The following is a 23,985-nucleotide window of genomic DNA, read 5'->3' on the forward strand; positions in this document are numbered from 1 at the left end:
GTGTACAAACATAAAGCGAGGTCTTTTTTGCTTCTATTTTTGGATAATATTGTGCTGGTTGGAACAAGCTCCAGAGTATGGAGAATATTCCTAAGTGAGATTACTAATCAGTCAAAGTAGATGAAGAATGCTTATTGTTCAAAATGTCGTATGCAATTGGATACAAAACACATAAAACTAGTCTATAAGTGCACGTATATTGAACAAACTCTGCACATGGATAATGAACTGTCTCCATGGGTGAACAGGAGGGAGAAGATGGACTTGCTTTCCTTTGGGTAATCACGTAGTACCTTTAGTGATCTAGAGCTTCACTCTTAAAAAAAAAAGAAATATCTTTTACAGTAATAGTCTGATGACTCTGAATTTCTTTCTTTTTTACACTGTGAAAATTTGACAGTTATTTTATTCGTCTCTGATTGCTTCTTTTTTATTTTTATTTTTTTAGATCACATCATTCATTTCCACAAGATTTTGAGTTACAAATTTTCTCCCATTTTTCCCCTACCCACCACCCCAAAACAGCAATCCCACTGAATATCCCCTCACCCAATCTTCTCTCTCCCATATCTCCCCCATCTCCCCTCCAACTTTCCAGTAGGGTAAGGTGGATCTCTATGCTTCAGTGCCTGTTTATCTTGTTTCCCAGTTACATGTAAAATAATAATAATAATAACAATACTAATAATAATACATTTTTAAACATTTGATTTTAAACCTTTGAATTCCAGATTTTTTCCTTACGTCCCTTGTCACCTACCTTACTGGGAAGATAAGCAATTCAATATAGTTTGTACATGTGTAGTTGTGCAAAACATTTTCATAGTGGATATATTGTGAAAGACTTACTATATTTCCCTCCATCCTATACCACCCCCTACTTGTTCTGTTCGCTACTTCGATCCTGTCCCTTTTCAAAAGTGGGTGCTTCTAACTTCCCTCCCCCCCCAGCCTACCCTCCCTTCCATTATCCCCCTTCTCATCCCCTTTCCCCCTACTCTCCTGTAGGGTGAGATACTCTATTTAGTGTGTATGTCATTCCCTCCATAAGGCAAACTAAATGAGAATAAGGTTGGCTCATTCCCTTTTGCCTTCCTGTTCTTCCCCTCCATTGTAACAGTTTTCCCTTGCCTCTTCTATATGAGATAATTTACCCCATTCTATCTCTCCTCATCTCCTCTCAATATATTCCTCTCTCATCTCTTAATTTCACCTTTTAAGTGTCATCCCTTCCTATTCAACTGGTCCTGTGCTCTCTGTCTATGTATCCTGTACACATATAAACACATATTCACATATGTATTCATATACCCATATACTCTCCTATATAGACATATATGTATGTATACATACTTATATATATACACATGTATTTGTATACATATTATACACACACACACACACACACACATATATATATATATATGTTTCTATTCCCTTCAACTATTCTCATACTGAGAAAAGTTTCATAAGTTATAATTATCATTTTTCCACATAGGAGTGTTTGATAAGTTCCCTATGATTTCTTCTTCCTGTTTACCTTCTCATGCTTCTTTTGCTCCTTGTATCTGAATGTCAAATTTTCTATTCAACTCTGGTTTTTTCATAAAGAATGCTCAAAAGTCCTCTATTCCATTAAATGACTATATTTTCCCCTGAAACATGATACTCAATTTTGCTGGGTAGTCAATCCTTGGTTTTCATCCCAGCTCCCTTGGCCTCTGGAATATCATATTCTAAGCCCTTTGATCCCTCAGTGTAGAAGCTGCCAGATCCTGTGTTATCCTGATTGTGTTTTCACAATATTCAAATTGTTTCTTCCTGGCTGCTTGTAATATTTTCCCCTTGATCTGGTAATTCTGGAACCTGGCTATAATATTCCTAGGAGTTTTCTTTTAGGGATCTTTTTCAGGAGGTGATTGGTGGATTCTTTCAACCTCTATTTTGCCCTCTAGTTCTAAAACATCAGGGAAATTTTCCATGAGAATTTCCTGAAGGATGATTTCTAGTTTCTTTTTTTTTTTTTTATCATGGCTTTCATGTAGTCCAAATTTTTTTAAATTATCTCTCCTGGATCCATTTTCCAGGTCAGTGTTTTTTTTTTCCATGAGATGTTTCACAATGCCTTCTCTTTTTTTATTTGTTTGGATCTGTTTAATAATATCTTGATTTCTCATAAAGTCACTAGCTTCCATTTGTTCCAATCTAATTCTGAAGAAATTATTCTCTTCAGTGAGCTTTTGAGATTCTTTTTCCATCTAGAAAATTTGGCTTTTTAAGGCATTCTTCTCTTCGTTGAATTTTTGAGCCTCTTTTGACATTTGAGTTAGTCTATTTTTTAAGGTGTTATTTTCTTCAGTCAGTTTGTTGACTCTCATTTTATAATTTTCTTGAATCATTCTCATTTCTCTTTCCAATTTTTCCTCCGCTTCTCCTATTTGGTTTTCAAAATCCTTCTTGAGCTCCTCTATGGCCTGTAAGCAGCTTATTCTTTTCTTGGAAGCTTTTGGTGCAGGAGTTCTGACTTTACTGCCTTCCTCCTGTTCCATGCTCTGATCCTTTTTGTCCCCAAAATAGGAGTGTAGTGTCAGATTGCTCTGCTTGCTTTGCTTCCTTTGCTTCCTCATGTTGCCACTCATTTACTTTATTTTGAGCTTTTTTTCCACAGTAGAACTCTGCTACCAGAGGGGGGATCTGTGTCCCAATCACTTGGGTTTTCTCAGCTGTGGGAGCTGTTTGTTGGCTATCCTCTAAGAACCCTCCATAAGCTATGGCATACTGGTCATGCACCCTAGGACCTCCACCTCAGACAGTGATCCAGATCCAAGCAGGTTAAAGCAAGAGTGATTACCCCTCAGACTGGTCACTTGATCCCCCTACAATCTGTAGGCCCAGAGCTCTGAAGCATCCATGTGGCAGTGGCGGCACACCTCAGCTGCTTCTCACCCTGGGGGCAAAGGTCAGACCACACTCCTAAATTCCCAGGTCCCAAAGTCCACACAGCACTGACCTCTCACTTTCTCATTAGCATCTATGGGTTGATAATTCTGTAAAACACCACAGCTACTGGTGATCTGAAGTCCCTCCAGCTGGCCACTGGTTGTGGCTGCCCTGAGACTAAAACCTCAGGCTCATGTGGGCCTGGGCTTGGCTCCCAACACACATCACTGGCCACTTCCTGCTGGCCTGCCATGCTGTCTTCAGTGGGAGATTATCTTTTCTGTGTCATTTTGTGGGTTCTGTAGCTCCAAAGTTTGTTTAGAGTCATTTTTTACATGAATTGGAGGAGGTGGGAGGCCCATGGAAGTCCTATTTCTTCTCTGCCATCTTGACTCTGAATTTCTGCAAGTCATGGAATATGACAGTCTCTGAAGGATTAAAGCTGAGAATCATCAAAAGGGATGAGAGGCACAGGGTGAGTAAAATGTTTATAGCACATTGTAAATGAAAAATAAGCCAGGAAAATAGCATAAACAGTATGATGAGAGATCTATATAAGTAAAAACCAAATAGATAAATGTTTAGGGAAATAGATAATGGATAGATATCCTATATGTGTCATGGGTATGCATACAATGTAGAGAGATCTAGTGGATCTCAAATTATTTCTAAAAGAAGCAATTATTAAAACTATTCTGCACTTTTTAAAAATAGAAAACCAGATTAGTGTGACTAAGTAAGCAAGAATTAGAAGCAATCTAATTCAGTAAACCATTGTTTTATAAATTCAAGAACAAAAAACACTTGCAAAAGAATTCTTTTTGTAAAAATAGACAGGAAAACTGAAAAGCAACTTAGTTAAAAAGTATTTTAGACCTTCATCTTACAATGCAATCCTCATCTTTTTTTTTGCCTTTTTTTTTGGAGGGCAATTGGGGTTAAGTAACTTGTCCCAGGTTACACAGCTAGTTTTTTTTTTTTAATTTTTGTGTGGGTGTTGTGTCTGAGGCCAGAACCTGACTTGGGTCCTCCTGACCTCAGGGCCAGCACTTTACTCACTGTGCCACCTAGCTGCCCCTTACAACGCAATCCTAATGCATCAGTGGCTTCAGTATTTAAGGTCCATCCAAAAAATAAGTTAAAGAGTTAGAGGAGAAAGGAAGGAAAGAGATTTCATAACTATGGCTAAAGGGAAATTTCTTTTAAAAGGGAATAAAAGAGATAATAAAGGAGAAATAGACAACCCTGTCTAAAATGTAAGGACTTTTGCACATACAATATCAACACAGCTCTGATCAACAGTTAAATTATCAATAGGAAAAAACTATATAAAATGTATATGAACTTGGTTATACATTGGTATGTGTGCCTCTAGTGAGGAACTCCTTCTACCAGTGTAGATAAGTATCTGCTTAGCAACTTAAATTCATTATAATGGGGTTCCTGGGAATGCTAAGTAATGTGACTAGTGTATGTGAGAAGAGAGACCTACACTGGGATCTGAGACCAGGTCCCTATCAAATTCACTTTGCTGCCTCCCTCTATTAAATATCTCTGAATAAATGTCTGATAGCTAAGCTATAGAATCAATTAACACAATTACAAAAGGAGAAGGGTCTTTAATGATCCAGGTGTATGAACATATTTTTAAATAATTGTAAACTATCAACAATGATATTAAAGATGCCTAAAATAGTTGATGTTTGAAAGACTGAGAGAAGATTGACACACTACTACATTGATTGGTGGAGGTGTTAATTGATCCAAACATCCTTGAAAATAATTGGTAATTATGAAAAATTATGTAGAATTATTCATTCTCTTTTATGTAGAGATCCCAAAACTCTGTGTATACCCCAAGGAGTTCGAGGCAGAAATAAATGTACCATATAAACTAAAATATTTATCAGTCATTTTTGGGTAGCAAAATATAAAATCAGTAAAATAAAACCAAGGAGCAAAATAGGACTTTATCACTTGGGAAATGTACTAATAATTTACAACTAAATATGTAATAGTATTATATTGTGAGAACAAAAACAGTATAGTACATTATAAGGGAAGAAAAAAAGAGTAGACTTATATGAATTGAAGCAAGCAGAAAACAGTATACCAGGAAAACAATATATACATTGGCTATAATGAAGTAGATAGAACACTAAAATGAAAACAAGCACTGCAATTCTATCAAACAACTTTAGACCAGAAGAAATTAAGAAATGTACCTTATCCTTTTTCTTAGACAGCAGAGATGTCTCTACCTATGGAGTGTTGCCTATGAGATCAATTGAGTTTCTCTGTTAATTGCTCAGGCTTAAATTATTTTCCTTCCTACCAGGGAAACTGGACAGGGATGTGTGTGGCACATAATTTGTTTGGTCATTCTTAAAATAATCATATATCAAGAAATGACTGCGATGTCAAAACAAAAACATCAATAAAACTTTGAGTTGGTTAACAAGCATTTATTAAGTACTTGCTTGAGTCAGACACTGTGCTAAGTACTAGAAATACAAAGAAAAGGCAAGTATTGCCCTTGTCCTCAAGGAGTTCACATTCTAATCAGAAAGACAACAAGCAAACACCTCGACACATAAAAGATACATAGAATATATGGAAGACAACCATACAGGGGAATGGACAAGCAACTGTAGAAAACCCAGAAAGGCCTTCTGCAGAAGTCAGGACTTGACCTGAGTCTTATAGGAAGCCATCTAGGGAAACTAAGTGGTAGAATCGAAGAGGAAAAGTATTCTAGGCATGGGATATAACCAGCACAAAGTAAAAGAATAGGATGCCCTTTGTAAGGAATAGCCAGACAATTCCATTGGATTCTAGAATGCATAGAAGAAAATAAGGTGCAAAAAGACTGGAAAAATAGGAAGGGACCAGGTTGTGAAGGTTTTAAATGCCAAACAGAAGACTTTGTCTTTCATCTTGGTGGTAACAGAGAACCACTGGAGTTTATTAAGCAGAGCATATGGGATGGTGACCTATCTTTAGAAAAATCACTTTAGTGACTAAGTAAAGGATGATTTGGAGTGAGTGTGGGGCAGAGTGAAGGGGGGATATTTGCAAAATGGAAACTAAGAAACAAAAATGGTAGAAGAATACTCTCAGCACTTGAATGACACCCTTTGGAAGATTTATAGGAGGACATGGACAAGCGTCATTTAGAGAAGCAGGCATGAATGGGTTTTGATCTACATTATTATAGGATAAGGTAGCTAGGCAACACAGTGGATGTTTCAGACACTTCCTTAGTTGCATTAGCCTGTACAAGTCACTTTACCATTCTAAGTTTAAGTTTACTCATCTGTAAAATGGGAATAATTGTAGTATTTCCTTGACAGGGATATTGTATGCAATGAAATAATATAGACAAAGTGTTTGCTAAACCATTAAGTGCTGTACTACAAATATTATCTATCATCATGATCATCATTGTTATGTAGTAGTAGTACCCACATTGATGGATTACAGAATCATGGAAAGATTAAAGTAATTGTCCTAAGCATTCAACTACATGAAGCATTTTGATTTTTGTGCACTTTCACTTGAATATTCATCATCTGTTGACATTTACTTAACAACTACCAGAGGAATTTTTAGCTGGAACAGGTTTCTAGGTTTCTTACCCAGTGGATTTGCACAGGCAGAGCTTACATTAGCTTCTATCTTTAGATTAAATGGAGCTTCTCATTGTGATGAAATTGTTAAATGGTGATGACAGGTCAGTTAAGAAAACTAATCAGACATTATTAGAGAAAAGGGGATTTGGGTAAGATCTGGGTTCAGAAGAAAATTCAGCACTCATGGAATCATATATTTAAAACTAGAAAGCATCTTAGAATTCATTTAGTTTATACCTTTTGATATGCAGATGAGGAATATGAAGATTGGAGAGATTCAGATCATACAGTTCTTAAGATATTACCTTCCCCCGAGATCATAGGTATTAAATATTAGAGCTGATTGGTTCAGTGGAAAGAGCAGTGACCTTGGAATCCAAGGACCACAATGCAAATCCTTCCTCTCATGCTTACTGCTCTTGTGACTTTGGGCAAGCTATTTAACCTCCCTAGGCTCCTGTTTCCTAACAGGTAAAACGAGAGGGTTGTCTCTAAGTTCTTTTCTAGCTTTAGAACTAAGATCATATGTCAAAGTACTTTTCTTCCAGATGAGTGCTATCTGATAACCATTTTTTTTAAAGCAATTGGGTTTAAGTAACTTGTTCAAGGTTACATGGCCAGTTATTTCTTGGTGTGGTGCTGAGTATAGGAGCCCAGATTTGATCCCCAGGTTATCCTGACACTGGAGCTGGTGCTCTTACTTGCTGAGCCACCTGGCCTCCCCTCTGATAACCATTTAAACTCCTTATGCAAATATCCCAATATTTGGTGTTCTGTTATGATATTCCAACTAGTCTTCCCTTATCCTCTCATCACCAAGCCTTAGCAGGATTCTAGCACCTATGACATTAAGCTTGAAAATAATACTTAGATTTCTTCCTGACTCTTCCCTCTTCAGAGATAGTTTCCTTCATTGAACAATTTCTGTCAGGCACAAGAAATCAATGTCTTACTTTTCTTCCTCCTCCTATTTCTCCTTTGTCTCTTTCACTTTCCTGTTCTTCCCTCCTTTTCCTTCTCCTCTTCCTTCTTAATTTCATTTCTTCTTCCTCCTCTTCTCTACCTCTCTGTTATAGCTTTTCTCCATTCTCTTCTTGGCTCTTGAATTCCAAATGAATTCACTCTGAGTTCCATATTGACCTTTCCAATATTTCTCTTCCTTTAGTAATCGAGACATCACGCATTACAAGTCATTTCTTCAAGAAATGCTCTATAATTTAAACTCCAGTTGACTCCTGTAAATTGAGAATAGAAGGAAGTCTCTGAAAGATATATTATACTGCTATATCAGTCCCTATATAGCAATAACTTACATTTATGTAGTTATAAGGTTTCCAAAGAGGCATTTTCAAGAGAGTGCTTAATTCTACTTATTTGTCTTATTGGTATTTTCCAAAATTGTGGGAATATTAAAATTTATTTATTCTAGGCTTTGCCATCTTGACAGTACCAAGAAAAATGCTAATTATTACCCATTGTGATAATTAGGTTTTGTGATATGACACTTGATTTTGAAGGACTGCACAGAGATCAATTATTTTTGCATATGGTTTATGAACAGATGTCAGATAGTAGTGCTATTTGCTTGCTTCTGATTCAGGTCAGATTTCAAGCTGACCTACAGGTGAAGCATTGATTACCTTATTTATTGTTTGACCTATCAATCAACCAATCAGCATGTGTTTATAAAGTACCTACTTTGTGCCAGGCACTGTACTGTTTATAGAAAGACAAGAAATAAAATAATCTCTAATCTCAGGGAGCTTGCATTCACTATAATTACTCTTGTGACCATTAATCTTCTTTTTTTAAATTAAATTATTTATTTTTACTTTTCAACATTCACTTCCATAAGTTTTAAATTTTTTCCTCCTCCCTTCCCAAGATGGCTTACAATCTGATATGGTCTCTACATATACATTACTATTAAACACTTTCACATTAGTCAAGTTGCATAGAAAAATTGGAATGAATGGAAAAAAAAAACCATAAGAAAGAAAAAAAAAGAAAATAGTCTGCTTCCTTCTGTTTTCTGATTCCATGGTTCTTTCTCTGGATGTGGCTAGCATTTTCCATCATGTGTCCTTTGGAATTGTTTTAGGACCTTGCATTGCTGAGAAGGTCTGAGTCTATCAAAATCAGTCCTCGTATACTGCGTCTATTACTGTGTACAATGTGTTCCTGGTTCTGCTCCCCTCACTCAGCATCAGTTCATATAAGTTTTTTCAGGTTTCTCTGAAGTTCACCTGTTCATCATTTCTTATAATACAATAGTATGCCATTACATTCATGTAACACAACTTTTTTAGCCATTTCCCAATTGATGAGCATGCCCTTGTTTTCCTATTCTTGGCCACCACAAAAAGCTGCTATAAATATATTTATACATGTGGGTCCTTTTCCCATTTTTATGATCTCTTTAGCATACAGCCTTAGAAGTAGTATTTATGGCTGAAAGGTTATGCACATTTTTATAGCCTTTTGGGTATAGTTACAGAATGGTTGGATCAGTTCACAGTTCCAAAAACAATGAATTAGTGGTCCAACTTTCCCACATCTTCTCCAACTTTTATCATTTTCCTGTTTTGCCATGTTAGCCAATCTGATAGGTGTAATGTGATTCCTCAAAGTTGTTTTGATTTGCAACTCTCTAATCAATAGTGATTTAGAGTATTTTTTCATATGATTATAGATAGCTTTTAATTTCTTCCTCTTAAAACTGCCTGTTCATATCCTTTGACCATTTATCAATTGGGTAATGACTCATATTCTTATAAATGTTATTCATTTCTCTATGTATTTTAGAAATGAGGCCTTCATCAGATGCACTGGTTGTAAAAATTCTTTCCCAGTTTTCTGCTTCCCTCCTAATCTTGGTTGCATTGGCTTTGTTTGTTCAAAAATTTTTCAATTTAATGTAATCAAAATGATCAACTTTTCATATGTTTCATAATGTTCTCTGTGTCTTGTTTGGTCATAAATTCCTCCATTCACTGTAAATATTACTGATAAACTATTCCTTGCTCCCCTGATTTGTTTATAGCATTAGACTTTATATGTAGATTGTGTACTCATTTGGACTTTATTCTGGTATATGGTGTCAGACTTTGGTCTATGCCCAATTTCTGCCATATTATTTTCCAGTTTTCCCAGCAGTTTTTGTCAAAAAGTGAGTTCTTATACAAGAAGCTGCGGTCTTTGGGTTTATCAAACAGTAGATTGTTATAATCTTGTGTACCTAACCTATTCCACTGATATACCCCTCTATTTCTTAATCAGTACCAAGTGGTTTTTATGATTGCTGATTTATAATACAATTTAAGATCTGGTTTGGTTAGATCACCTTCCCTAGAATTTCTTTTCATTAAATCCCTAGAATTTTCTTTTCATTAGGTCCCCTGATATTCTGGACTTTTTGTTCTTCCAGATGAATTTATTTGATGTTATTTTTTCTAGCTCTATAAAATAATTTTTGGTAGTTTGATTGGTATGGCACTGAATAAGTAAATTAATTTAGGTAGGATTATCATTTTTATTATATTAGCTCATCTTACCCATGAGCAATTGATGTTTTTCCAATTATGTAGATCTGAATTTATTTCTGTGGGTAGTGTTTTGTAATTGTGTTCATATGGTCCCTGCATTTGTTTTGGCAGGTAGATTTTGAATATTTTATAATGTCTACAGTAACTGTAAATGTAATCTCTCTTTCTATCTCTTGCTGTTGAGCTTTGTTAGTAATATATAAAATTGTAGATGATTTATGTGGGTTTATCTTATATCCTGCAGCTATGCTAAAGCTGTTTATTACTTCAAGTAATTTTTTACGTGATTCTCTAAGATTCTCTAAGTATATCATCATATCATATGCAAAGAGTGATAAATTAGTTTTTTCTTTGCCTATTCTAATTCCTTCAATTTCTTTTTCTTCTCTTATTGCTAAAGCTAACAATTCAAGTACCATATTGCATAACAGTAATGATAATGGACATCCTTGTTTCACCCTTGATCTTATTGGAAATGCATCTAGCTTATCCCCATTACATGTAATGCTTGCTGATGGTTTTAGGTAGATGCTACTTATCACTTTAAGGAAGTCTCCATTTATTTCTATGCTCTATAGTGTTTTTGATAGAAATGGATGTTGCATTTTGTTAAAAGATTTTTCTGCATTTATTGAGATAAACATATGGTATGTTGGTTTTGTTGTTGATATGATCAATTATACTGATGGTTTTCCTAACATTGAAACTGCCCTGCATTCCTGATAGAAATCCTAACTGATCAGACTATATTATTCTTGTGATAAGGTGCTATAATCTCTTTGCTAATATTTTATTTAAAATTTTTGCATCTATATTCAGTAGAGAAAGTGGTCTATAGTTTTCTTTATCTGTTTTGGCTCTTCCTGATTTAGGTATCAATACCATATTTGTATCATAAAAAGAATTTGGTAGGACTCCACCAATTTTTGCAAATAGTCTATATAGTATTGGAATTAATTGTTCTTTAAATGTTTGATAGAATTTGCATGTTAATCCATTTGGCCCTGGAGATATTTTCCTAGGGAGTTCATTGATGATTTGTTCCATTTCTTCTTATGAGACGGGGTTATTTAAGTATTTTACTTCCTTTTTTTGTTCATCTGGACAGTTTATATTTTTGTAGCAATTCATCCATTTCCCTCATTGCCAAATTTATTGACATACAATTGGGCAAAATAATTCCTAATTATTGTTTTAATTTCTTCTTCATTGGGGGTGAATTCACTCTTTTCATTTTTGATATTGGTAATTTGGTTTTCTTTTTTTAATCAAAGTAATCAGAGGTTTATCAATTTTGGTTTTTTTATTCATAAAAACTGATCTTAGTTTTATGTATTAGTTCAATAGTTTTCTTAATTTCAATTTTATTAATCTCTCCTTTGGTTTTTAGTATTTCTCATTTGGTATTTAATTGGGGATTTTCAGTTTGTTCTTTTTCTAGCTTTTTCGCTGTATGCCAAATTCATTGATCTCCTCTTTTTCTATTTTGTTCATGTAAGCATTCAGAGATGTAAAACTTCCCCTAAGAACCATTTTTGCTGCATCTCATAAGTTTTGGTACATTGTCTCATTATTGTCATTCTTTAGAATGAAGTTATTGATTGTTTCTATAATTTGTTGCTTGACCCACTCATTATTTTTTGGTTTTGGAGGGTAGAAGGCAGGGCAGCTGAGGTTGAGTGACTTGCCTAAGGTCACATGGCTAGTAAATATTAAGTGTCTGAGGCCACATTTGAACTCAGGTCCTCCTGACTCCAGGGCCATTGCTCCATTCACTGCACCTGGGTGCCCCAGACACACTTATTCTTTAGGATTAGATTATTTAGTTTCCAATTAATTTTTAGTCTATCTTTCCATGGTCCTTTATTACATATAATTTTTATTGCATCATGATCTAAAAATGATGCATTTAACATTTCTACCTTTTTGCAATGGATTGTGAATTTCTATGCCCTAGTATATGGTCAATTTTTATGTATGGGCCATGTACCACTAAGAAAAAGGTTTATTCCTTTCTATCTCCATTCAATTTTCTCTGCTGGTCCACTATATCTGTCTTTTCTAAAGTTCTATTTACCTCCTTAACTTCTTTCTTGTTTATTTTGAGGTTAGATTCATCAACTTTAGAGAGAGAAATGTTGAGGTCCCCCACTAGCATAGTTTTGTGATCTACTTCTTACTGTAACTACCTTAATTTCTCCTCTAAGAATTTGTATGCTATACCACTTGGTGTATGTATGTTTAGTAATATTACTTCATTGTTTATGGTGCCTTATAACAGGATATAGTTTCCTTCCTTATCTATTTTGAGTAAATCTATTTTTGCTTTTGCTTTGTCTGGGATTATATAATGCCAATGCAATATTCACTGCACCGAGGGTGACTGTAAATATGCCAGTATAGGTCTCAATTGCAAAACATAACAGTCTCTCCATATAGAAGACAGAAGCAAAATATTTATTCAGACACCAGAAAATCAAATCCCAACACCAGGAAACTGAATCCATTACAGCAATATAGAAGTTGATACACCATAACACAGCGGAGAGCCACACCATTCTTTAGCCTTCCCACAAACCAACATTTACAAGCCTGTGTCCCTGGGTATGTCCTCTCTCTCCCACCATCTACCTGGTCTGATTGCCAGCTTCCTGTGGGTTCTGCTCCACTCTTCAGCAAACTCCTCCCACAACAGGCTGGCTCCATGTGATTACATTTGGCCTATTAGGGGGTAGGGAAAATCTTCAGATTACCATTATAGATTAGGATTGCTACCTCTGCTTTTTTTTTTATCTTCATCTGAAGTATAATATATATTGTACTCCAGCCTTTTACCTTTACCCTGTGTGTATTCCCAGTTTCAAATGTATTTCTTGTAAATCACATACTGTAGGATTATAGTTTTTGGTTATTAATCTTCTTAATAGAAATAGAAAATATAGATGCAATATAGAAACATATCTTTGTTCCCTGAAGACTCATCAGTTTTATGAAGTGTGTGTGTGTATGTGTGTGTGTGTGTGTGTGTGTGTGTGTGTGTGTAGGAGGTGAGGGAGTGGAGGGGATCTTCTTGTTAAAAAGAAGGAAACACAGTAAGTGGGCAAAGAAAGAAAACTAAGAAAGAAAGCAAAGAAAGTGAAAAAAGCAGATAAGTTTGGTTGACTTTTCATTTTCAATGGATCATTAGAGATGCTGGGGCAATATTTTTTTTCAGCCATTCCCCCTATGAATGGTATATTGCAGTACCTCCACAATAAGGACCATTTCTTGCTGTATGATAGACTTGACCCCAGTGACTTTAAGCATATCACTACTCTTTCTCACCTTGGCTCAAAACAGTGCCAACACTAATCACAACAAATTTGAATACTAAAATCTTAAAAAAAAAAAAATTAGACTTCAGTATGGCCATTCTGCATGTAATAAAACTAGTGCATTATAATATGACAAATCCCATCAGGCTAGTCAACACTATCAAATAACTATTGAACAAGGCACTGCTGACCCATAAATTACATTAACTTGAGACAATTGAGTCTATTCACCTGGTGGGATTTAATTCAATATTAATTGCTAAGATATTGGCTGGTTTCAGAATGTTTTTAACTTATTTCTTGTTTATATCAATAACTTGCAATTTGGAAGAATTTTGACTCATGAAGTGCTCATTTATACCTTTTATACAAGGCATACATAATAAATGCACAATAAATCATATAAATGATTGAAGTGTTGTTGTTGTTGTTTAATTTAGAAAGGGGGAGTTTATGTTCAGGCCCTGCTTTCAATTATTAGCTTTAAATACTAATTTTGTAATGTGGAGTGAGTCATATAATCATTCCAAACTTGAGTTTCCTTGTCTGTAAAAAGGAAAAAGTATAAGGGTGGCTAGGTGGTGCAGTGAGTAAAAGCACTGGCCCCAGAGTCAGGAGGACCCAAGTTTGGTTCCAGACTCAGACACTTAACACACACATACGAAAAAAAAAAAACACTAGCTGTGTAACCTTGGGAAAGTTACTTAACCTCAAATGCCCTCCAAAAGGCAAAAAAAAAAAAAAATGAAAAAGCATTTACCTCACTGGACAATCTTTAAATATTAATGGTGATTATGCCATAGACCCACATCTAGAGTGGAAAAGGATTTCAGAGGTCATCCATTCCAAACCCCTTCTCATTTTACAAATATTGATACTGAGATCAGGGAAGATAAGGTCATACATACACTTTGTGAGTATTAGAGGCAGAATTTCAACCCAGATCTTCCTGACTCAAAGTGCAGACCTCTATCCACTACACACCCTGCCTCTTAATATCTTATAGAAGAGACATCAAAAAGAAATTAAAAGGAGGTGATTTTGTTGAGAGACCTGGGAAATATTGAAGCAAGCTCAGATTAAATATGACTGATTTAGGAAAGAGTAGGAATTAATGGAAAAGAGCTGTGAAAGTGTTCTCTTTCATATTGACCACTGGAAATAAAATATATTTCTCAATTTGTTTTTATCTTATGCTATTACTATCATATAATATAGCAATTTCTAGAAAGAGAATAAAGTAAAAATATTTGCTTTAAGATTACTATGAGCACCAATACAGTATATCATGCAAATATTTTTGTTGTTGAAATATTACATGATTTTTTAATTCAGATTAGTATTCCTTAAAGACTATTATATTTTAAATTAGATTTCTAAATGTCTCTAGAGAAAAATATTTTTAGATTTTACACTCTCTAGTTCTATTTTTTAAATATATAGGATTCTTGACCTCACTATATTGGTAATTAATTATTTTAATCAACTGATCAACGAGCATTTATTTAGTACCTTCTCTGTGCCAGACACTCTGCAAGGAACTGGGGATATACAAACAAAAGAAAAAGAAAGAAAGAAACAATGCCTTTTCTGAAGAGCTTACATTTTATCAAGAGTGATAGCTTGTACATATATAAATATCTATAAAATAAATGCAGACAAGTGGTTGTTTGGGTTGTTTTTATTTTTTTAGGTGGGTGGGGGGCACTTTGAAACACCAACAGGTGAGATAATCAGGATGGGTCTCATGTAGACGATGCTAAATCTAAACTGTGAAGGAAGTTTTCAGTTCTAAGAAGAAGAGATAACAAAGATTAGCATTTAAATCATGCTGGGCAGCCTGTACCAAGGTACAGAGATAGGAGATAGGAAATGGAATGCTGTATGTGAGAAACAGCAAGAAAAACAGTTTAATGAAATAATAGAGTGGAGGAGAAAAGTTAATAATAAAGGTAGAAAAGTAGGTTGGAGACAGATTATGAAGGACTTCAAATTTCAAACAGAGGAGTTTGTATTTTATCCTACAGATAATAAGGAACCAGGGGTATTTATTGAGCAAAGGATTAAGGTTAAATGGTTAGGTCTGTGATTTAGGAAACTCATTTGGCAGCAATGTGGAGGAGGGTAAACAGACAATTAGGAGGCTATTTTAATAGTTCAGGCATGAAGTGAGTTGTACTTGAATCAAAGTGCTGGCCAAGGGAGTGGAGGAAAGGAGATATAAGAGTTTTTGTGAAGATGTGTATTTAGAAAAAGCCTTCCCCTACCCTCATTATATAATTGCAGAATATTGGAGGAACCTCAAAAGCCATCTATTCATCCCTTGCCTAAGAGAGTCCTCACAACAGCATACCAAACAAATAGTAATCCATAGTTGGCTTGAAGACTTCCAGGGCAAGGCAGTCTAATCTGCTTCTGTATTGCACTGCTTATTAGAAAGGATTTTTTCCAGAATATCCTTCTTAAATTTGCCTCTTCGCAGCCTCTCCTCATTGTTCATAGTTTTGTCTTCTGAGCCCAAACAATATAAATCCTTTCCCTCACATATAACAACCATTTATCATTTGTTAGCTGCCTGCTAGACTACTCTACCTGAATATTTCATAGGTTATCTAAAACTCATCACATCCAGAATAAAACTCTATTTCCCCTTACTCACAAATTCACCCCCATTTTTCCAGTCACTCAAGTTTACAACCTCAAAATCTGCCTCAGTTTTTCAATCTCCCTCACTCTCCCATGGAGTCAGTTTCCATGTCTTGTCAATTCTACTTTTACAACACATCTCACATCTGCCCCTTTCTCTTTACTCATACCATAATCATACTAACTGAAGCCCTCATCACCTCACCTAATGAGTTTATATTCAATGAATCTTAAAAGTCATTTTCAGGGAAAATGTTATCTAATCACACTTGCCATACTTTGTCCTTGTTAAGGTGAATTTTTGAGCACAAATGTAGTGCTTGACATTTGTCCTTATTAAAATTTCTGTTATTAGATTTAGCTTAATTACAAAACCTGTCAAGAATATTTGGCCATTCAATTCATTAACTATCCCTAACACTTTTTATTATCTGCAGATTTGTTAAGCATGTCATATTCAAAGTTATTCAAGTCATTGATTTAAAAAAAGCTCAGCATTATTGGACTAAACGTAGATCCTTGGGGCACTCCACTAGAGAACTTCTGCCAGGTTGACATTAATTGAACATTAATTATGACTTTTTGAGTCCATATTATGAATTCATATGATTCTTGGAGTCTCCTGTATCTTTACAGATTTTTTCCCAATAATAACCTGAAATGTATTACTTCATCAAAAGTGCTTTGCTTCAATCTAGGTAACCTATCTTCTGCAATACCTTATTCTAACAAGTTAGTAAAATCTGTAAAAAAAGAAATAGAGTATGTTTGGCATAATATTTTCTTGCTCAAGCCATTCTGACTCATGGTGATCACTCTTTCCTTTTCCAGATGTTAAATAATTTCTCTTTTATAATTTAGAATTTCTCCTCTAACCAAAATCAAATTCTCTAAACTATGGTTTGCATACTCTATTCTCTGTTTTGTTTTGAAATATGCGAAATTATCTGTCCTTCTCATTCCTTGCAGACTTCAAAATATCATTGGTGGTAGCTCAGAGATCAAGTACTCCAGAGCTTTCAGTACCAAGGAGGTATAGTAGAGAATAATGTATTAAGTTCATCAAGAGCATCTAGAAATTGATACCCAATACAAATCTTGATTCTTCAGTAGTTGTTACCACTTTTTCAGAAGATGAAAAGTAGGCTCTGGCATCCGTCTCTGTTTTAACTTCACATTTTACTTAAGCTTCAGCCCTTTTAGTGAAGGAGAGAGACTCTTCCAAATCTAGTTTCAGAGTAGGGAGAAAAACCACTAACAGTAAATTATAACATCTTTCTATTAGCCTTATACATTACATTGATCTTTCTGTAGTCTCAGACTCTATTGAGATCATTGTCATCATAATTATGTGTTATTACTATTATTTAAAGAAATTGTAAAACCATTAGAGTTGTTGTTGTTGTGCTTGTCCTTCCTTTTAGAAGAGGATCGTGGCATCAGTAAAATGATGACATGGCTTGCTGTTGACTTTGATTTGAGTGAGGGAGGGCTGTGCAAGGTCCTAGAAAGCAAGAGATTGAGGAATAAGAATATCAGTGATGTCCCAGACTGTAGAAATGTATGTGTATGTGTGTGTGTGTGTCTCTGTGTGTATAATCTTCATTATTAATATACTAGCATGTATGAGCACTTTGAGATTTGTGAAGTAATTCCCATATTTCCATCCCATTTGATCTTCCACCCAACTCTATGAAGTAGGTGCTATTATTATTGCCATTCTATAATTGAGGAAATAGCTGACTCCTCATCTTCCTATTCCTCAAACAAAGAAGTTTCTCAAGACTTTGACCTTGGTCTTCTTCTCTTCTCTATCCTCTTGTCAATCTTGCCCATACCAGATAATCATTTGGCATCACACCCACCCCAATGGCTTCAATTATCACATCTGTGAAATATGCCCAAATTTCTGCTGGATATTGCTACCTGAATTTTCCAGTGGCACCTTTAAATCAATCCTTCAAAATCTACATTTCATCTGTTTTCCTCAAAAGCCTTTTCTTCCCCTTATGTATCTACTTCTTTTGATAGTGTCATGATCTCCCCAGTCATCCATTCACTTCCCTTCCTTTAAGTCCCAATAGACTCTTTCACAAAACCTGTTTTGACCCCTCTTGCAACCAGGTAGAATAGTAGAGAGAGGACTTGATGTGGAATCAGGAAGACCTTGGCTTCCAAAGTCATTCTTAACTCTTTCCTCTCTCAATATTGCAATCAGTTACCTAGTCATTTTAATTCTACCTTTACAATAGGCTATCATAGGCTTTGAGCTGGAAGAGAATTCAGAGGTCACATTTAGTCCACACCATTTTTTTTAAATCAAGGAAATAAGGCCCAGGTAAGTAAAATGATTCCCCTGAGATTATATAGGTGAAGAAGTGGGCATGCCAAGGTTTGAAACTGTCCTGCTCTGTCTCTAGTGTTAACCTTCAAAAAGTTTGGTTAAAAGAGACAACAGGCTAGGTGATATGCAGTTACAGCATTTATTCCCTTAAGACTAGCAGATTTGTACAAGGAGTTAGAAGCTGAGTTCTAAATAACTGAATAAAGGAATGAGAAAGCTTAAATACATTTTAGAACTATACCAATTCAAGGTGGCTGTGTCACACAAAATTATGATCTCCACAATCATATCTCCAAAATCCATAAATCATTAATCATTGTATGAGAAAGGAATTTTCTTAATTGAATAGATGATGAATACAATAAAATAGGAGAGTTTACAAAGTGTCAATTGAAATTATGATTCTGGATATTTGTTTTTTCTTTACTATTAACATTCCATAATAGAGAATATGTCCAAAAATATTAAGAAAAAGTCCCATTACTCAAGTTAATGCCTCAATTTTAAGGGTGTCATCCTTAAGGGCCATAAAGTAAGCCTTGTCTAGCTTTGTTGGCATAAGAAGAGGTATTCTCCAAGCTCACTCAGAGAACAAAGACAAAGCAGGGTCCATTTGGAATTTATGATCTCAGGATGTCTCTGTAGTATGTCCCAAGATAGGGGAAATCTTACTTTCAGCCTCATCTGGTCTCTGGGGTTGCTGACACAGAAAAAAGGCATTTTTAAAGTAAGGCAAAGCAGTCTGCTTGATTAATTTAGACTTTGGCCAAAAATATTATATATGATGATTAGATAATCATGGAGTCATTATTTCTTTATCTGTTTTCTCTTTTACAAATCTACTACCACTCCCTTAGTTCAGTCTTTCCTTTGCTTTTCTCTTGCCTATTCCTTATATGCCTCCTTCCAAACCATTCTTGAAAATGTTGCTGAAGAAATCTTCCTGATATACTGCTTTAAATATGCCATTCCTCTAACCACTCAACACTCAAAAATTTTCAGGGACTTTCCCTTGATTCTTGAATTAATTATAATTTTCCAATCTTGTAATTCAACATTTTTAGTTTTGTTTTGTTTTTTATAATATGGCAATAATTATCTTTTTTCCATTCTTATATCTCACTTTGGTCCCTTCATCTAATTAATCTGTTCTCCAAACAAACTGAACTATTTCCCCAACCCTATTCATTTTGTAATCCTCTCCCCTCTTTCCTTTAGTTTCACCATCCACTATTCCTGGAATGCATCATGGCTCATTTCAGTGTTGTAGACTACTCTCAAGTCCCAATATTTGTACAGCCTCTTCCACAAAACCTTACCTATCTACCTCTTACATCTAGGTTTTATTATTCAGTCACTCAGTGTGAATAACCACAAATGGGGTTTTCCTGGCAAAGCTCCTGGAGTGGTTTGCCATTTCCTTTTCCTTTGCAGCTAGATAGCATAGATGATTGAAAGCCTGGAGTCAGGAAGACTTTGGCTTCTAACACTTATTAGCACTGTGGCCCTGGCTTATTAGTCATTTGATTCTGGCAAGGTACATCAGTTTCCTCAACTGTAAAATGGGAATAATAATAACCCCTATCTTACAGGGCAGTTATGAAAATCAAATGAGATTAATTTGTAAAGTGTTTAGCATAGTGCCTGGCACAAAGTAGACACTTAAATGTAATTTTCCTTCTCCTTCCTTTCCCTTGTCCCCAATTAAAAATGATTGATCCCTTGTCACATTTCTCACAGAAACTTAGCCTGGACCTGTTCTTTGCACTTACCCTGACTCTCCTGTGTACCATAGCTAATTTTGTATAAGTTATCCCACCCCCACCCTGCCCACTTAATTGTAAACTTCTTGAAAGCAGGGTCTAGAACAAGGGTGAGGAACTTTTTATGAGAACAGGAATAAAAAGATTCGTTCTGTGAAATTTGGATTCAGTCAAAGGACAACACTTAAGGACCTATAGGGCCGCATGTGGAAGGTTCCCTACCCCTGGTAGAGCATAACTGTCTTAACATCCCTCCCCCCACTCTGTCAAAATACTCTGGCTTAAGGAGGTACTTAATTAATACTTGTTTATTTGACCTGGACTGTATTCAAGCATCTACCCTTCCCTTAATTATATATATATATATATATATATATAGTTAACTATAAAGAATGAACAGAAGATATTTTTACAGAGTAGCTAGGGAATTATATCATTAACTTAAATTAACCCTTGCCTCTTGTTCTGTCATGAAAGGATCCTTAGAGATGCTCTAATCTTAACTATTCATTTTATAAATGATGAAACTAAGACCCAGCGAGTAGTCAGTGGCAGCACTATTAATTTTACAGCTGAAAGATCTGAGTTTCTTTAGTTATTTAAACTTAAAAAAAAATCTCTGAGGTGACCTTTTGTCATATAGTTAGGAACTTTTAAAATTAAGAGCTGTATTCTTCATCATGGTCTAACACGGTACTTGTGTCAGTGTGATGTGTTTGCTACATATATTTTTTGGATGAAGTTCTATATTTGTGCTGTAAAGTGAATGGGGCAAAATCCCTTAACTTATTCTTAAATTATTATTTTCAATGCAAGTATTCATAATTTCTCTGAATAGTCTGATTAAGCAAGTTGAACATTTTTACCATATTGAAAAATTACTTTTATTTTTTCCCCTTTATTTTGAAAATATGTCAAGCCCACCATATTGCATGCACTCACAAACTTTTACCCCAGGGAAATTTGCTCATTTAAGTCCATGAATTCGACACATTTTGTAAATGTGTACATCTCAAAAAAAAAAAAAAAACAATCCCCTAACAATTTATTGACATATTTCTAGATGCATTTCTTTGCTCAAGACAAGTGGAAATACAGTAATGAAGATTCTGATATTTATTCCATTCTTTGCCTATCACAGATTAAAGAGCACCTTGCCAAAGGTCAGCGAATGTTGGCAGGTGATGGGATGTCCCAGGTGACCAAGACCCTGTTGGATTTAACTCAGAGGAAAAATTTTTATGCAGGAGACCTTCTAATATCAGTGGAAATTCTACGAAATGTGACAGATACATTTAAAAGGGCAAGCTACATTCCTGCATCTGATGGCGTACAGGTAAGAGACAAGAGCACGTAAAAGAAGGGAGTGATTGAGAGAAAATCAATTTACTGATCAGAAGACCTAGGGCCAGGATTGGACACAGGGTTGGTGGAATGTAAAGAGAATTTGGTTTTGAGGAGGAGGATTTTGAGTACTATCTTCTCCCTGGAAAAATGTCCTTGATTCACTTAAGGTGCTTCATTCTGTGCCTCAGTGCCCCATACCACACACACACACACACAAACACACACACACAAAATCATAATAATTTTTCTCACAGAGATAATCAATGAGATCTATGAAGTTCTCTGAGCTTCTCAGATTTAAAAAAAACTATCAAAATTTTAAACTATTTCTTTTCTTTTTTTTCTTTTATTTAAACTAATACTTATTTTCACACTTTCATCATCACTTTGCTGTGCGAAAATATAGAAACTTTTCATTAGGTTCAGTAGAAGCACATTGGAAATCCCAAGAATTTTAGGTTTCTTTTGCTTTCATTTTATAAATCAATAAGCATCACCTAGAATGTGTGTGTGGTGGAGGGGAGGGGAGTAGTCAAATTGTGCTTCTAATAGTACAGTCAAAAAATATTAACTAATGAATTTCTTAAAAGAAAAATAATGTAGTAACTATTCAATCTATTTTTCATGTATAAAAAGATTTCATTGTTTTATAGTAAGTCCATTCAAGTTCAGATCCAAATGCAAGCACTTCAGCGTTTCTCAGGTAACAAAAACAATTAAGGCTCTTAAAATAGGGTAGTCATTATGTTTTAATGCAGGTCCAATTTGAATTTTGTATTAACTCTTTTTAAGCTGAGTCATTATAGCTGAAAACATTGTTGTTGATCTCTGAGTTTCCAGCATAATAACCTATCCTTATATCTATTTGCATAAAGTTCATTAAAATAAGAGTTTGGCAGAACTCCCAGATGAGATTTTTTTTTTTTACTTTCAACCCACTTTCCAATTTGGAGTTGTATTTGCAGTACTCAGGAAGAGATTTCCAAAGTAAATTATGGATAGCATTTATAAAAAGTTTTAAGGTTTACAAAGTGTCACATATATATATGTTTACATATATTATACATATATTTATATATAATATATACATACATACACACATATATAAAACATATATATATATATATATATATATATATATATATATATATATAAGCTTTACAAGGGCAAAAGGTGCAGGACTGCCTTCTTTTATTCAGAGACAAGGTTTATTTACACACCCTTTGGGGTGAGTGAGATTTTAATAAGCCGTGCATTTGTGACACTGGCATACCATAGGCCAGATTTTAAGAATTTGACCAATTTAATAGGGGTGGAGGGGTGGACCATGTGAACCTTTTATACAGAAAGACTTTAGGAAGATCTGGATGTGATCTATGAGTGACCAACAGCCTAGGGTTACCCAGAGGTAAAAGAGTAGGGGTCTATATGGGAGGGAAATAGCCTGAACTGGTCTGGAGGCAGCAGATATTGAAGGCTGGTCTGCATCAGTGGTAACAGAAAATGAAGGGTTGGGTGTGGGACCAAGATGGTAGGACAGTTGAAAGGACTGCTGGGATCAGAGATGCCTCAGGCAAAGACCAGAGATCTGTGTTCCCTGCCTGGGTGGTATGGGAAAGTTTCAGAAGCCTTTAGGTGTTGAAGTCCCATCCCCATCATTCACCTCTCAAACAAATGGGACCCAAAATCTTTTTGGGTAAGGGGGCAAAGGTTTCAGCTTCTGAAACTGCTTCCTGATGGTGAGGGGCAAAGAGTTGCCCCTGCCTCAAGGGAGTCCCAGAGAGGAGGTTGACTGGAACCAAGAAGAGACTGCATCCAGGGGACAATGGGGAGACACTCTGCTAATATCTGTAGGTGAATGGTCTGTAGTCTGGAAGACATAACAAATCTGACAAGCAAGTCTGGTCCCAACATCAGGAAAAGTAAAGGTGATTGTCAGAATGGGGGAAACAAAGAAAAAAAGTCTGAGCCCCATTAGAATTATTTACATTTGACTTAAAGTGTTATCTGATCTCTTTACCTTCTCAAAAGTTTCTACTCTGAATTGGGAAGTAACAACACTTTTTCAGGTAGAAGTTTTCCATTCCTGCCTTCAATAGTTGCACAAATGAATTTGCCAGAGACTGACTTTTACTCCATTTATAATAAAAGACTTGGGAGGATACCTAAGTAATGCTTAGACCAAATAAGTTACCTCCTTCAAAGAAAATTGATTGCACTGAAATTCTCTTCCCCAAACCAAATTGAAGATGTTTCTGATTTAAGTTCAGTTGTTTTGGGACGTGGAATGACTAAATATGCAGGTCAAAACAGCAAGATCTCATATGATTGCACTGTGCTTATATCTTTTATTGTCCATTTGCTCAGATTATAAAAACTTGGTATAAAAGGATAAAGCAGTGACAGGATTTATACCAAGTATGACAGGTTAAACATCCTTCAAATTCAGGTAAT

General features: G+C 35.3%; 1 protein-coding gene across 3 annotated transcripts in view; it reads left to right on the plus strand.

Annotated features, from left to right (window-relative positions):
* The window catches only part of ADGRB3 (adhesion G protein-coupled receptor B3), a 923,661-nt gene that overhangs the window by 421,548 nt on the left and 478,128 nt on the right, over positions 1-23,985 (plus strand). For all 3 annotated transcript variants that reach the window (XM_069070720.1, XM_069070722.1, XM_069070721.1), the window contains one exon: positions 21,326-21,520. In XM_069070720.1, coding sequence (XP_068926821.1) covers positions 21,326-21,520 — 195 coding nt within the window. The remainder of the gene's footprint in view (positions 1-21,325; positions 21,521-23,985) is intronic.

This window comes from Petaurus breviceps, unplaced genomic scaffold (genome assembly GCF_028583685.1).
Source record: "Petaurus breviceps papuanus isolate PSGF00001 unplaced genomic scaffold, PetGlider_PUasm1.0 90822, whole genome shotgun sequence".
Taxonomy (NCBI): domain Eukaryota; kingdom Metazoa; phylum Chordata; class Mammalia; order Diprotodontia; family Petauridae; genus Petaurus; species Petaurus breviceps.